The 16476-nt window shown below is 44.2% G+C and overlaps 1 protein-coding gene across 2 annotated transcripts in view; it reads right to left on the bottom strand.

Annotated features, from left to right (window-relative positions):
• Positions 1-4103: 4103 nt before the first annotated feature.
• The window catches only part of rhbdl3 (rhomboid, veinlet-like 3 (Drosophila)), a 55109-nt gene continuing 42736 nt past the window's right edge, over positions 4104-16476 (bottom strand). For both annotated transcript variants that reach the window (XM_064950725.1, XM_064950736.1), the window contains 4 exons: positions 13372-13484; positions 7489-7589; positions 6393-6453; positions 4104-5871 (listed from right to left, as the gene is read on the bottom strand). In XM_064950725.1, the coding sequence (XP_064806797.1) occupies positions 5600-5871; positions 6393-6453; positions 7489-7589; positions 13372-13484 (547 nt within the window). In that variant the 3' untranslated portion in view covers positions 4104-5599. The remainder of the gene's footprint in view (positions 5872-6392; positions 6454-7488; positions 7590-13371; positions 13485-16476) is intronic.

The raw sequence follows: 16476 nt of genomic DNA, 5'->3' as shown, positions 1-16476 counted from the left end.
GACTAGCGTCACGTCTGGAAGAAACCTTGCACCATCCCTACCGTGAAGCATGGTGGTGGCTGCATCATGCTGTGGGGATGTTTTTCAGTGGCAGGGGCTGGGAGATTAGTCAGGTTCACCTTCCATCAGGACAACGACCCTAAGCAACCAGCCAAGACAACGCAGGAGTGGCTTTGGGACAAGTCACTGAATGTCCTTGAGTGGCCTAGCCAGAGACCGGACTTGAACTCGATCGAACATCTCTGGAGGGACCTGAAAATAGCTGTGCAGTGATGCTCCCCATCCATCTTGACAGAGCTTGAGAGGATCTGCAGAGAATAATAGGAGAAACTCCCCAAATACAGGTGCGCCAAGCTTGTAGCCTCAAACTCAAGAAGACTCAAGGCTGTAATCGCTGCCAAAAGTGCTTCAACAAAGTACTGAGTAAAGAGTCTGAATACTTATGTAAATGTGATTTTCAGTTTTTTACTACATTTGTAAAAATGTCTAAAAACCTGTTTTTGCTTTGTCATTACGGGGTATCGTGTGTATATTGGCAACGGGAAAAAACAATTTAATTTGTTTTAGAATAAGGCTGTAACATAACAAAATGTGGAAAAAGTCAAGGGGTTTGAATACTTTCCAAATGCACTGTATGTAGGCCCTAACAGTTTGTGGGCACCATTTGTCACCTTTATAGTGCAATTAATGTATTGGTTAGGGTTGTGTTGTGTCGAGGCTTTGCTGGACATCCAATTCTTTTTTTGCCCCACCAAGACTGACATTCTAAAATTGCTACTGGACCTATCTATCATATGAGTATCTGTTTCTGACTCAAGTAGAATTCCCTCAACGTTGCTCTGATGTCCAAAAGCTCTTAGGTCAACATTTTATTGCATATATTTGAAAATGTCTTCATTGTTCTGTCCAAAATGACTTTCTAATTCTGCCATGAAAAAGTTGCACTTTCTATTCGCATGTCATTTACGATTTCTATGTCTTCAGTTTTCCATGTGAGCCAATTCATCGGTCAATTCTGAAAAGCTGTCCACGGATTGGTCCATAAGGGTGTGCTTTCAGGAAGTGATAGTGGTTCTTGTAGAATGCGTTTCATTTTCTCCCATGTTGTTATAGACATGTGAAAAGATTCTGGGGATAAACATTTAGTGCATTTAACAATATGTCGCAAGTAAAAGCCTCGGGTGGCGAGTTGATACAATTCCAAATCTGGAAGTTCAAATCAAATCAAATGTTACTGGCCACCTACACATGGTTAGCAGATGTTAATGCGAGTGCAGCGAAATGCTTGTGCTTCTAGTTCCGACAGTAATATCTAACAAGTAATGTAACAAAATTACAACGACTACCTTATACACATAAATGTAAAGGGATGAATAAGAATATGTACATATAATTATATGGATGAGCAATGGCCTTGCGGCATAGGCAAGAGTCAGTGCATGGTATAGAATACAGTATATACATAAGAGATGAGTAATGTAGGATATGTAAACATGATTAAAGTGGCGTTATTTAAAGTAACTAGTGATACCTTTATTAAATACATTTATTACATTTCTTAAAGTGGTCAGAGATTTGAGTCTGTATTTTGGCAGCAGCCACTCAATGTTAGTATTGGCTGTTTAACAGGCGGCTGGCCTTGAGATAGGAGCTGTTTTTCAGTCTCTCGATCCCAGCTTTAATGCACCTGTACTGACCTTGCCTTCTGGATGATGGCGGGGTGAACAGGCAGAGGCTCAGTTGGTTGTTGTCCTTGATGATCTTTTTGGCATTCCTGTGGTTTAGGTGTCCTGGAGGGCAGGAAGTTTGCCCCCGGTGATGTGTTGTGCAGACCGCACTATCCTCTGGAGAGTCTTGCGGTTGTGGGCGGAGCAGTTGCCATACCAGGTGGTGATACAGCCCGACAGGATGCTCTCGATTGTGCATTTGTAAAAGTTTGTGAGTGTTTTAGGTGACGAGCCAAATTTCTTCAGCCTTCTGAGGTTGGAAAGGCACTGTTGCGCCTTCTTCACCATGCTGTCTGTGTGGGTGGACCATTTCAGTTTGTCCGTGATGTGTACGCCGAGGAACTTAAAACTTTCCACCTTCTCCACTACTGTCCCGTCAATGACGTTGAGTGAGAGGTTATTCTCCTGACACCACACTCCGAGGGCCCTCACCTCCTCCCTGGAGAGGGCTGAGAATGCACCCTTGTGGGGCCCCAGTGTTGAGGATCAGCGGGTGGAGATGCTGTTTCCTATCCTCACCACCTGGGGGGCAGGACGTCAGAAAGTCCAGGACCCAATTGCACAGGGTGCGGTTGAGTTTGGAGGTGGTAAATGCTGAGCTGTAGTCGATGAACAGCATTCTTATATAGGTATTCCTCTTGTCCAGATGGGCTAGGGCAGTGTGCAGTGTGATGGCGATTGCATAGTCTGTGGACCTATTGGGGCGGTAAGCAAATTGGAGTGGGTCTGGGGTATCAGGTAGGGTGGAGGTGATATGATCCTTGACTCATCTCTCAAAGCACTTCATAATGACATAAGTGAGTGCTACAGGGCGATAGTCATTTAGTTGTTACCTTAGACTTTTTGGGAACAGGAACAATGGTGGCCATCTTGAAGCATGTGGGCACAGCAGACTGGGATATGGATTGATTGAACATGTCCGTAAACACACCAGCCAGCTGGTCTGCGCATGCTCTGAGGGCGCAGCATGTGATGCCGTCTGGGCCGGCAGTCTTGCGAGGGTTAACAGGTTTAAATGTTTTACTCATGTTGACCATGGTGAAGGAGAGCTCACAGGCTTTGGTAGCGGGCCGTATCAGTGGCATTGTATTGTCCTCAAAGCGAGCAAAGAAGTTGTTTAATTTGTCTGGGAGCAGGACGTTGATGTCCGCGATGGGGCTGGTTTTCTTTTTGTAATCCGTGATTGACAGTAGACCCTGCCACATACGTCTCACGTTTGAGCTGTTGAATTGCGACTCTACTTTGTCTCTAACCACCCTTAGACTTAGGGAAATATAAACCTTCCCTATTTATTCTCTGAGTTTTATTTGTCCATATAAAGTCTGTTATGGCCAAGTATACGAAGAATGTCTCCTGTGGGGTAATTAGTGTTACCGAAAACAAATACAAAAACTTTGAGAGCCTTGCCATTCTAGAGGTTTATTCTACCTTTAAGATTCATGGGGAGATTGATCATTTTAATTAGATCCGCTTTCAACTTGTTAAGTAATGAGATAAAGAAAAAATACATAAAGATAACTTTGTTTTAACCTACTACGTATCCTAAGTTTTTCATATTTTTTGTGGTCCACTTAACAGATTGCTGTAGATCATGAGTTGTTCTTTTTATTTTTCCTATTGCCATTATTTCAGTTTTTAGAGTATTCCCCCCCAAAAAATGTAACAAAGGAGACATCAAACTCAATATTATTCAGGTATATCAGGAGATCGTCAGCAAATAAGTTTCGTATATATTCATGTTTAGCAATACTGATACCTGTTACGTTTGGGTCCTGTCCAATTATTTCTGCAATCGGATCATTTGCCAGTGCAAACAGGAGGGGGGAGAGAGGACATCCCTGTCTTGTGACCTTTTCTAAAGCAATTTCTTCAGATAATGTATTATGTGTATATTCTTGCTTTATTTATATAATATTTTTATGAAATGTATTATTTCAGTTGGAAAGTTGAATGTTTACAACGTTTTGAATAGAAAACACCACTCAAGACGGTCGGTCGAAAGCCTTTTCCACATCCCCAAACACCATTTGGAAAGTTAATCCGGTTTTGTGACTAAACCAGCTTTGGTCCGAGGAGGTCTTTTCGCACAACAGCCCCGACCACAGAGAAAGACTGGTGTGTGTGTGTGTCTGGACAATAGGATGTTTGGAGCGAGGCAAAACACAATTGGGTTTGTTTAGATATCTTCACAACGCTGAGGCCTTTTCTCTATTGGTCCCTTGTTGTCTCCATGGTTTGTCTATGTGAAAGAGACCTTAGTCTATTCTAGACAATCAGTTTGCTGAACAGTAAAGTAAAACAAAAAGGCATTGAATGATAATGGTCTTTCAAAACACATGTGCAGGTTGAATCATAAATAACACCAAGAGGTCAGAATACGTTTCATTATAAAAACAGTTGAATGTATTCCAGTATTTAGTATTTACATATCAAATCTACAAAAATGTGCACTTGTTAAAATATTGTCAGTTACCACTATGTTCCGTATCATAGACCTTATAATATACAACTAACAAATGTTAAATACACAGGATAATTTACACATCACATTGTAGACCAATTCAAGAATCAACAACCGGCTATTGTATGTTAAAATATTAATTTGTTAATAATTACAGTCTTTTATTTATTTTGTGTGAAGCGGCATAACGTGAGGTTAATATAAAGTACACGCTTGAGCTCGCCTTGGTACCAGTCTGTTCCTGGTACCATGTCAACTCCATGTCACTCTTTGTCATGCCAAACATCTGTGGCTTGACAATGACAGCAATGGAGTTGGTAAGAGCACAAACAGATCTGGGACCAGGCTAATTTGAGCCTTGGCTGGTTGAGATGCGACAAGTTCTCCTGTTGAAGCAAACACAGCATCCAATACAACATGACTTCGCTTTCTCCTTAAGGGCATTGACAGTAGAGTACTAACTGAAGGCTAACTCTGGAGAGAGGAACCTATTCACACGTAGAACCATTTCCACAGTCTGTAACGGAGTTAAATATTGAATACCTATCACTAAGTCTGTACTAGAGGGAGAATGCTGATGTTCAACTCAACCTCAACTCATCGCAGAAGGCAACATATTCCCCTATTAATAAAACAGTACATGTTCTCTGTAGTGCTCTGTCTTTTGTACGCTATTGGTTAAGGGACAGTTTTGGCAACAGTCAGGAACACAGAGGGCTTGATCATCACATATATCTTTGTTTCAACCTCCATTTCCATTTGCACATGACAAAATAATGTAAGTCAGTGTAACCCGGATGATACTGTGCACACCTCCAATACTGTCCACTCTTGCAAACGGCGCACACGCACACACACACACACACACACACACACACCAAAGGCAACAACAAAAACGTAGGCCAATTCTCCCTGCAAATATCTAGCTTGAGTACCGATCTCTTTCTGCTTTAGCCATTTGTCTTGCCAGACAGATTGTGAAAGGCAACAATGTAGCATCGTTGAATGTATAAACAGTCAGGTAACCAAAGAAAGATCAGGAAGTTGGAACAAAACCATATCACGTCAGATGCACTCAGTACAGTGTAACATGTCAACAGTGGAACATTTCATAGCTTCAGTCCAGACTTACAGATAACAGTACTATAGTATGACAGATCGAAGACATGTGTATCATAACAATCTCCAACGCTATGAAATTGTCCTTCATTGAAGCTAGCTGTCATAATAACCTCTTTCTTACAGCTATAGGCACCATTGGGTTTAAGAGGAGATGCTGCCATAGTCTGTTCCATACGGTACTCTAAAATGAAGATACAAATTCTGAAGTCTTGGACCTAGATAGTTATGTTCCATTGGATCTGAGGTACGTAGTTGGCCCTCTCAGTTTGCCCTCACAGGCTGGGGGAGGTCACGGCGTGGGGGGGAGCCTGACGTCCAGCAGGTTGTAGGCGAAGACGTTCCAGAAGACAGCACAGAGGACAAAGAGGAAGTAGACGGAGAAGAAGATCCAGAATAGAGACTGCTCTTGGAGACGCTGCTCGTAGTTCTGGAGGACTACAACCCCCAGGGTGAGCCCCACCATCACACCCCCCAGGTGGGCCACAAAGCTGGGGTTGGGGCAAGGCGGGAAGGCCGGCGGGTAGAACCGCAGCCACACGGCACGGCCGAACTCCACACTCACTGACGAGGGGGGAAAGAGAAGTGTTACCATAATGCTCTTTATAGTCCTGTTTCCATAGTGATATTGTCATTTTTAGTTTATTGTAAATACTGCTGTGTTTATCTCTTACAAATCACGGTAACTTGTCGAATTGTAAGCGTATGCTTATACTAAAGTGAAAAATAAGACGTTGGATATGTACTATAAAGGTTGAGACCACAACAAACCCGTCCTCATCGCTCACATTAATCTTCCATGAGTGGGTATGTTCTTTCTAAGCTTCTATTGCTAGCTACAGGGCCCTTCCCGTCTCCTAACCTACATCCAGCACGGTATTAACTAGGTCAAGAGCAAGGTTTTGTAACAGTACACAAGACCGGAGGTCCCTCTGACGACTTTGTTTTTTAATGATCAAAATAAACCGTGTGCTGGTTTTGGTTACCTGCAGGCTGTGGCTAGTCACACAGTGGTGTAGGGACTGACTGGGGTATCTCAGATATGATTTGAATATAGAGAAACTTCAGAGTTTAGACAGACTTACTGCAGACCAGAGCCATGGCCATCCGGAACAGCTTAAACTGACATTTCATACCCGACCAGTTCTGGGGAGAGAGGAGCAGAGTGAGTTGATGAAAAGGAGTGAGTGAGTGAGTGAGTGAGTGAGTGAGTGAGTGAGTGAGTGAGTGAGTGAGTGAGTGAGTGAGAGAGAGAGAGAGAGAGCAAGATAAAGGGTTTATGATTCAGGCCAGGAGTTTCCCCATGTTAGATGGACCTGAGTTTGTCCCTGACCATGTAACCTGACCAGGAAAAACTCCTGGCCCTATTAATAATGATCCACGACACTAAGCCTCTTTCATTACCTTCATAAGATAGTAATGTCAGACACCTACATCCAAAGACACCTACATCCAAAGACACCTACATCCAAAGCGACTTACAGAACTGTAAACATTCAGAGTGACACATAGACTACAACAATAACATATCTTTCCCCTTCCATGATAGCTTTCAGAGTCAACACAGATATCATGTGATGACCCTTGATCGTCTCCCCTTTCTTGCTGTTGTAGTAAATCAAATTTGTCTGAGAGGAGGAAGGACCACTGAGGATTGTAAAGTGCCCACCGGTGTAAATATTTGATGACAGGGACCATCCAATCATATAGACAGCAGTATGGCCTTATCGGCCCCTACTTCTAAGGTTATGACTTTGTAGGGTAGTATGCATGGATTGAATCAATCAGAGCACAGCTAAGGTCAAAGGTGAATTTACATGCAGCCTCAGAATGGGAGAAAATCAAGTTATATGACAATTATCTAATTACACTCTAACACTACACAGTGCACACACACTCACATGCAACATACACACGCACATTCCACACTTTCAACACTAGATAGTCGACACACCTTTCCACTCTTTGTAAATGGGAAAGATGAAAGGCAGGAATGTATGGAATCCATAGACTGACAGAGCACCTGCTGGGCCCCAGAATGCCCTGCTTTGATGCCACTTGATGTATGTCTGAGCATGATAGTCATCTCATGACAAGAGGGCTGCTCCTGCTCTGGCTGACACACACACACACACACACACACACACACACACACACACACACACACACACACACACACACCATGACGACGTTGGCCAGGTGTGCTGAGACCAGGGCGTAGACTCCTCCAGACGACCCCACCACCGGAGCAGTCATATCAGTGACAGACACGGCCAGGGAGCCTGCCAGGGTCAGAGGTCAGAGGTTAGAATCAATCAAATAATCAATCAACTTCATATTCACTGGATCAAGAGCAAATTCATATTGAATATGTAAATACATATCCATCGCTATAATGTATCTCAGAGCAGCTTCGAATAATGATAATTGATTCAATGAGCAGCTTCAAATAAATAGCATTCCCAGGTAGAAACAGTAGATACTGTATATGAACGCAGTCACTCCTGATGTTTTTTGTCGTTGTATTGAAGCACAAACAGAGGCTTACATTAGTCAATGAGTCCCCATTGACCATTTTAAGGATAATACGTATCAACACAGTCTGTTAGGAGATTCTTGGTGTTACACTGAATGGAGCCTACCACTGGTACCATGGTGGCACCTATTCACCCGCATTCACAGGAGAGTCAACCAGGCATTGACAGGAGTGAATATGGGGCAAGTGAAAGATTGAATTCCCAGTGAAAATTGGTGTAATTACGCCCAGAGCAACAGACACGCCCAGAGCAACAGACACGCCCAGAGCAACAGACACGCCCAGAGCAACAGACACGCCCAGAGCAACAGACACGCCCAGAGCAACAGAGAACTGCTTGTGATCTCCACTGTGTGTGTGCGCGTGTGTGTAGGTATGGCTGCTGTCATGAAGAGTCTGCTCTGTGGGAGCTTCATTATAGTAGACCCCTTTCCTGCAGTCAAATTACCTCATAGGTGGAATGTTATTCATATTTTTCATAATTAATCAACGTTATTTAAAAAAAAATCACGTCGAAAATCCGGTGTTTCTATTTCAAAGGGTTTTGTTATATTTCAGTCTTCTGGGATGTATATGAAGTGTAATACTGGGATGCAACTCAACATGTAATACAATCAACTCTATATCTGACATGGTACAGGTGTCCTCTTTTAAACCCACAACTATGTGTGTGAGGTGGATACTTTTGTTTCAAACTAGATTTGTTTAAGACTTACCAAGAAACACTCTGTGTGACCCTGATTTAGCCCACTGCAGTAAAAGGTTAAATCACCATACGATAACAAGTCATCACAATCAGGCTGCTATTACTGGAAGGAAAAAAGCCAGGGGTGAGCCCAGCCACACCCCCCCCCCCACACACACACACACCCACACACACACACACACACACACACACACACACACACACACACACACACACACACACACACACACACAGTGGTGGAAAAAGTACCACATTGTCATACTTGAGTAAAAGTAAAAGTCACCAAGTAAAATATTACATGAGTAAAAGTCTAAAATGATTGTTTTAAATATACTAAAGTATCAGAAGTCAAAATCATTTCACATTCCTTATACTAAGCAAACACCATTTTTTTGTTTTTGTATTTTACAGACAGCCAGGAACACACTCCAACACTCAGGCCATCATTTACAGATGAAGCATGTGTTTAGTGAGTCTGCCAGATCAGGCAGTAGGGATGACCAGGGATGTTCTCTTGATAAGTGTGTGAATTGGACCATTTTCCTGTCCTGATAAGCTTTCAAAATATAACAAGTACTTTTGTGTGTCAGGGAAAATGTATGGAGTAAGAAGTACATCATTTTCTTTCGGAATGTAGTGAAGTAAAAGTGGTAAAAAATATAAATAGTAAAGTACACCACTGCATATGCGAGGTCATGCAAATACATATCACACACACACACACACACCATCTCTTAGAAGTTTAACAGTACAAAACATCATCAATTAACTAGAAAAGTATGAATATACTGTATTATCTGAAATACCTGAACTAGCTGTGTAGTAGTTAGTGCTCTTCCTGAAGTAGGCTGTTACCAGGTGTCATTTAGATCAAAGCAGAGGAGGTGTGTGTAATTAAAATGTATTTAAGCATCAAATCACTGAATGGAGATCTAAGCAGATGATTACATGTTTCCTGAGCCACACACACACACACACACACACACACACACACACACACACACACAGTAACACATACACACACACACAGAGATAGCAAGAAATATAGAAATACACACAAAAAGGAGAGACACATACACACACACACACGCACCTGTTAGACAACACACACCGCCCTGGTTCCTCTGCTCAAGGTGTGTGTGTGTCGACAGATGGGAAGACCATTATTACCACTATTATCTCTGATAATATTATTGTTTTATCACCGTGACAACCCCCACACCCACTAAAGGACTTCCTTCCCTTTGTAGTCTCTCTGGAGGCCCTCTGGGTCAGTTGTTGGGTGAGAAACTGACGTGTCATCTATCTTGTTTGTTGGTTAAACTTCCAAACTAGGACACCAAACTAGGAATCCTGCTGCCAATGAGGGAATACTAAGTTTGGCCACATTAACTACACAGCATCAGTGCTACTCATCATCAGAGACCGGTAGAGAGTCACTGACTGTCCTTTAAAACTTCAGAGTCATCTTATAATTATCACAGATACTGAAAGTGGTAATTGAGTGTTTCTCTCTCTCTCTGTGTGTGTGTGTGTGTGTGTGTGTGTGTGTGTGTGTGTGTGTGTGTGTGTGTGTGTGTGTAATCCCCAAAAGTAGTAAAACAAGAGGACATTTGGACGGCCCCACGAGGACAAAAACTATTTTAGGCTTAGGGGTTAGGTTTAGGGTTACAAATAGGGTAGGGTAGGAATTAGTGTAACGGTTAGGAGTTAGGGTTAGGGGTTAAGAAAAATAGGATTTTGAATGGAAGTCAATTTTAGGCCCTCACAAGGATAGTAAAACATATGATGTGTGTTTTTGTTGTTTGTGCCTGCGTTCAAACAAGAGTCTCTCTAAGTGACTATTTGCATTGCCCCCCCTTCTACACTGCTGCTACTCTGTTATTATCTATGCATAGTCACTTTAATAACTCTACCTACATATACATATTACCTCAATTACCTCGACTAACCGGTGCCCCCGCACATTGACTCTGTACCAGCACCCCCTGTATACCCCCTGTCTCGCTATTGTTATTTTACTGATGCTCTTTAATTATGTTACTTTAATTTATTATTTTTGTAGGTATTTTTCTTAAAACTGCATTGTTGGTTAAGGGCTTGTAAGTAAGTATTTCACGGTAAGGTCTACTACACCCTGTTGTATTCGGCGCATGTGACAAATAACATTTGATTTGATTTGTATTACAGTCTTAAAAATCCATATTGAGTATTGACCTCTCACTGGACACCTGAGTCCCTTTTGACCTCTGACCCTGAGCCTGTTGATACAGCTGAGCACTCCTCTCCACCATAACATTTATCCAGACAAAACAACACAGAAGACAAACTCCCTACACACACACACAAACACACACCTCCTTCCAGTGGGTCGATATCTAATTAACCAGCAGGTTCCCGTGGGGACAGTGGCCCTCTCAGTACCACCATTATCTGTGTTATCTGGGGGGCACCACAGCTGGGACCAAAAGGATTCTGTGTACGCACCTGTCTTCATACACAACCAGATATAAAGCCTCATACATATATACAGTATTTATCTCCACAAACACACATGCCTATGTAAAACAAACACACACACACACTGAATGGGTCTCCCTAGTGGTGCAGCGGTCTAAGGCAGTGCATCACAGTGCTAGAGGCGTCACTGCAGACCCTGATTCGATCCCGGGCTGTATCACAACCGGCCGTGATCGGGAGTCCCAGAGGGCGGCGCACAATTGGCCCAGCGTCGTCCGAGTTAGGCTGTCATTGTAAATAACCATTTGTTCTTAATTGACTTGCCTAGTTAAAAAAAGGTACACAATTACACACTGCTGGCAATCCCTTAACCTGCCCTTCTACAGCTTCTTCCCACCCCCCCCACAGGGCTGTTATATCCTTGCTAAATATCCCCACACGTCTCCCAAACATCAACAATCTTCATCCAAGTATTTCCACTCCGAATGTTTCCTGAGCATTTAGTTTCCAGAGGGCAGCAGGCAGAAATCCCTGATAATGTTTGTTTGGCTCTAGAGGTAGTTTAAACTAAAGCTGGATTATCGCTCCACTCCTCATGTACACTGCATGATGAACACGCAGTGTAGAACATACCCCATAGTCATATGTTAATCTAGTGAGCACTGAGCTATACTGAGCCAAGTCGTGCTGGGCCAGGGGAGAGAGGGGAGAGAGGAGGGAGAGGGAGAGAGGGGAGCCCTGGGCGCTCAAATGACATTAGCAGCTAATGTCACAAGGAAGCTAGCAATGACATTTGCCTTCAAAGCCTCTTCCTCTCTCTGATGCATAGCATCCCAGTAGGCTTGGTCCTCTTCCTCTCTCTGATACATAGCATCCCAGTAGGCTTGGTCCTCTTCCTCTCTCTGATGCATAGCATCCCAGTAGGCTTGGTCCTCTTCCTCTCTCTGATGCATAGCATCCCAGTAGACTTGGTCCTCTTCCTCTCTCTGATGCATAGCATCCCAGTAGGCTTGGTCCTCTTCCTCTCTCTGATGCATAGCATCCCAATAGGCTTGGTCCTCTTCCTCTCTCTGATGCATAGCATCCCAGTAGGCTTGGTCCTCTTCCTCTCTCTGATGCATAGCATCCCAGTAGACTTGGTCCTCTTCCTCTCTCTGATACATAGCATCCCAGTAGGCTTGGTCCTCTTCCTCTCTCTGATGCATAGCATCCCAGTAGGCTTGGTCCTCTTCCTCTCTCTGATACATAGCATCCCAGTAGGCTTGGTCCTCTTCCTCTCTCTGATGCATAGCATCCCAGTAGGCTTGGTCCTCTTCCTCTCTCTGATGCATAGCATCCCAGTAGGCTTGGTCCTCTTCCTCTCTCTGATGCATAGCATCCCAGTAGACTTGGTCCTCTTCCTCTCTCTGATGCATAGCATCCCAGTAGGCTTGGTCCTCTTCCTCTCTCTGATGCATAGCATCCCAGTAGACTTGGTCCTCTTCCTCTCTCTGATGCATAGCATCCCAGTAGGCTTGGTCCTCTTCCTCTCTCTGATACATAGCATCCCAGTAGGCTTGGTCCTCTTCCTCTCTCTGATGCATAGCATCCCAGTAGGCTTGGTCCTCTTCCTCTCTCTGATGCATAGCATCCCAATAGACTTGGTCCTCTTCCTCTCTCTGATGCATAGCATCCCACTAGGCTTGGTCCTCTTCCTCTCACTGATGCATAGCATCCCAGTAGGCTTGGTCCTCTTCCTCTCTCTGATGCATAGCATCCCAGTAGACTTGGTCCTCTTCCTCTCTCTGATACATAGCATCCCAGTAGGCTTGGTCCTCTTCCTCTCTCTGATGCATAGCATCCCACTAGGCTTGGTCCTCTTCCTCTCTCTGATGCATAGCATCCCAGTAGGCTTGGTCCTCTTCCTCTCTCTGATGCATAGCATCCCAGTAGACTTGGTCCTCTTCCTCTCTCTGATACATAGCATCCCAGTAGACTTGGTCCCTTTGCTCGCTCTCTCAATATTCATGGGCCTCCTATTGAACATGGACAAGTCTCGCTCTCTCTCCCCTTCTCTCTCTCTCTCTCTCCCTTACCTCCCTCCCCCATTTTCTCTCTCTCTGGAGTGTGTTTCGAGATGATCCCCTTCCACTTCTCTCTGTTGTTCTGGACCAGTGGGGGAACAACAAGAAAGCCTGTCAGAACACAAGCCCATCTGTCCCAGACATGTGTTTTCTGAATGACTGTTCTCCAAACACAATGGGGTGAAACCTGACAGCAGGGGGCTGAATATGTGTGTATGTGTGTGTGCGCGCACCTGTGCCCTGTGTGTGTGTGTGTGTCCATCCGTCAGTCTGTGTGTGTACCCTAGTCCAGTACTCACCTGCCAGTACGCCACACACGTAGACCAGTCCTATCCTCAGCGCTCCATGGACCATCTCAAGAGGGACTCCCACCAGCAGCTGCATGGCCATGTTCAGACCCAGGTGTTCTATCCTGCTGGGTCACGGCATACAGCCGTCAGTTCGACAGGACACATCCACCGTCATACACAGTTCATGGTCATATTTATCTATTTGATCCGTAGAGCAATGTTTCTAACCTGGAAGTAGGAGGCCTGATCCAGGATCAGGTCCCCCCCCCCCGTTCATGTAATCTCCTGATCCAAGATGAGCACTCCTACTCTGAGACGGTCCATGTATACTTGTTTAAAGCCTCTATATGTTGGATGCCTGTATAGCTCTCAGCATCTGTTTGTAGGGGAGTAAGTGACATACAGTAATTGAATCTATGTCAGAATACTCTCTAACCCCCTGTAACCTCTCTCTCAATGAGCACCAGTCTAAACACCAGTCTAAATTCATTATCATTCAATTAGGCCAACCCAATAGTCGTAAGAAAGTGATGGATGGAGGGATGGCAATGTGTTGCTGAAAGATAATCGTGCCCACAGAGCATATAAGACATTCAACATATATTGATTATCCAGTGAACATACTGTAATAGTCTCCCCTGGGGGGGGGGGCACACACACACTTACAGTAGCTCTAGGGAGCAGCTCATACCGCCATTATCAGCAACAACACATGACTAAGAGCCAATGGTGACTGTGGATAATAAGCTTCTGGAGGGAAAGGAGTGAGCATCTATAGGCTTTACTACAACATCAGAACTAGGCCAACTGTATTGCAGCAGTGGTTTTGGCTCTAGTGCCAGTGCATCAACATTCTGGGAACACACCAATGTCTCAGTATTGATCCAGCATTTTGCTTGGCTCCTGCTGCCATGTGCTGGCAGTTGACACATTTGATGCGTCATCTTTGGCTGAGATTTTACCTTTGTCCTCTCAGTCCAACGATGGTGCTGGATCCCTACCAGGCTTTTACAGTGTCCCTCCTCTCCTCTCCTCTCTCTATCTATCTATCTGACCGGCTGTGTAGTGATCTGTCTGACTGTGATAAGTCCGACATATTACACCTCTCCACAATGTAATCCCTTCACTGGGTCAACAACACTGCTGATCCCTTCCAATTGACAACAACACAAACAGAATGCACATATCAGCCCACAAACAGCACAGGACAACACTCGACTAAACCTACAGCTATTTTTTTAGTAATTGTTTTAGGCGGTCTTGGACAACTTTAGTAGATTACCCTTGACAAAGACATTTCCCAGCCACTTGAAACGCATCTCTGTTTTATCACGTTTTGGCTGCTTAACTCATGTTTTCATCAACGTAAAAGCAGGAATTGACTTATTTTCCCGCCTTTAAGCTGGCATTGAGTGTACTGTAACAGTAGCTCAGTGAAAACAGCGTTGGGTTCTTTGTTTTCCTTTGTGGTCGTCTAGACAATGACAGTGATCCATGTATTTGTCTGTGCCATTGTTAAGAGACAACGGGATGTCTTCTCATAGGAACGTGTGTGTGTGTGTGTGTGTGTGTGTGTGTGTGCGTAGAAGCATCCCCCTGGGACTGGTTAGCACTGGAAAAATGAATAGTCCTTTTAATCTCCAGTGGAACGTCCTTGTGAATTTGGACAGGGCCTTGCTTCTCCACAAGCCAATCAATATCGCCCTTGTCTCATTGTCAACTAGAATGATTCTCTCGTTCTCTCACTACACCAAGAGGGCACTTGTACGCTTCAACAAAACAACTCGTAGATTTGAGTCCGTTGGGGTGTTTTTTTCTAGGGATACCTCCACTGTAGGGTTAGAAATCAATGTGTTCATAATATCTGAGGCTGAAACACACTGGGGGTTTTTGGCCTGGTTTTGTCATGCTATCGTTGCTATGGGATAAATGGGATGGGTAAAGTATGTCCACTAAGCTGGGAGAGAGAGGGAGAGAGAGAGAGAACTCAGAGAACAGTGTTTTGGATTCTGCTGTGGCACCCACACGTGTCAGTGCTGAGTACAGGCCCTGTGGGCATGAAGGACACATGCGTGGATTGTGTGTGTGTGTGTGTGTGTGTGTGTGTAGCAGTCACAACACTGAACAACCTCTCCTGCACACACTGCTGATAGAGAGCCAGAGCTTTGGGACATTAGATAGTTGGTTAAATTCCCAGCAGCCTCCGCCTCTCTCAGAGGTGTGTGTGTTTAGTGATGAATGACTTGCCTCGACCATGTGCTCTCACTGAGGAAGCACATGTGGTGTGTGTGGGAGCAATCATTTGGAAAGGTGACAGCTGATACACACACACATCCAGGAATAGATTGAGAAACACTGCTCTATAGAGCCATAGAGTAGATATGACAATGTATATACAGTATACGGTGCGTTTAGAAAGTATTCAGACCCCTTGGCTTTTTCCCCATTTTGTTACGTTACAGCCCGATTCTAAAACGGATTCAATTGTTTTTCCTCCCTCGTTAATCTACACACAATACCGCATAATGAAAGTAAAGTAAGGTAAAGTATTCAGACCATTTGCTGTGAGACTCGAAATTGAACTCAGATGTGTCCTTTTTCCATTGATCATATTTGAAATGTTTCTACAAGTTGATTGCAGTCCACCTGTGGTAAATTCAATTGATTGGACATGATATGAAAAGGCACACACTTGTCTATATAAGGTCCCACAGTTGACAGTGGATGTCAGAGCAAAACCCAAGCCATGAGGTCGAAGGAATTGTCCACAGAGCTCTGAGACAGGATTGTGTCGAGGCACATATCTGGGGAAGGTTACCAAAACATTTCTGCAGCATTGGAGGTCCCCAAGAACACAGTGGTCTCCATTTTTAAATGGAAGAAGTTTGGAACCACCAAGACTCTTCCTAGAGCTGGCCACCTGGCCAAACTGAGCAATAGGGGTAGAAGGGCCTTGGTCAGGAAGGTGACAAAGAACCCGATGGTCACTGACAGAATTCCAGAGTTCCACTGTGGAGATGGGAGAACCTTCCAGAAGGACAACAATCTCTGCAGCCCTCTACCAATCAGGCCTTTATGGTATAGTGGCCAGACAGAAGCCACTCCTCAGTAAAT

Source organism: Oncorhynchus masou, chromosome 4, assembly GCF_036934945.1.
Source record: "Oncorhynchus masou masou isolate Uvic2021 chromosome 4, UVic_Omas_1.1, whole genome shotgun sequence".
Taxonomy (NCBI): Eukaryota; Metazoa; Chordata; class Actinopteri; order Salmoniformes; family Salmonidae; genus Oncorhynchus; species Oncorhynchus masou.
Note: the sequence above shows the minus strand (reverse complement) of the source record. Positions and strands in the feature narration are given on the sequence as shown.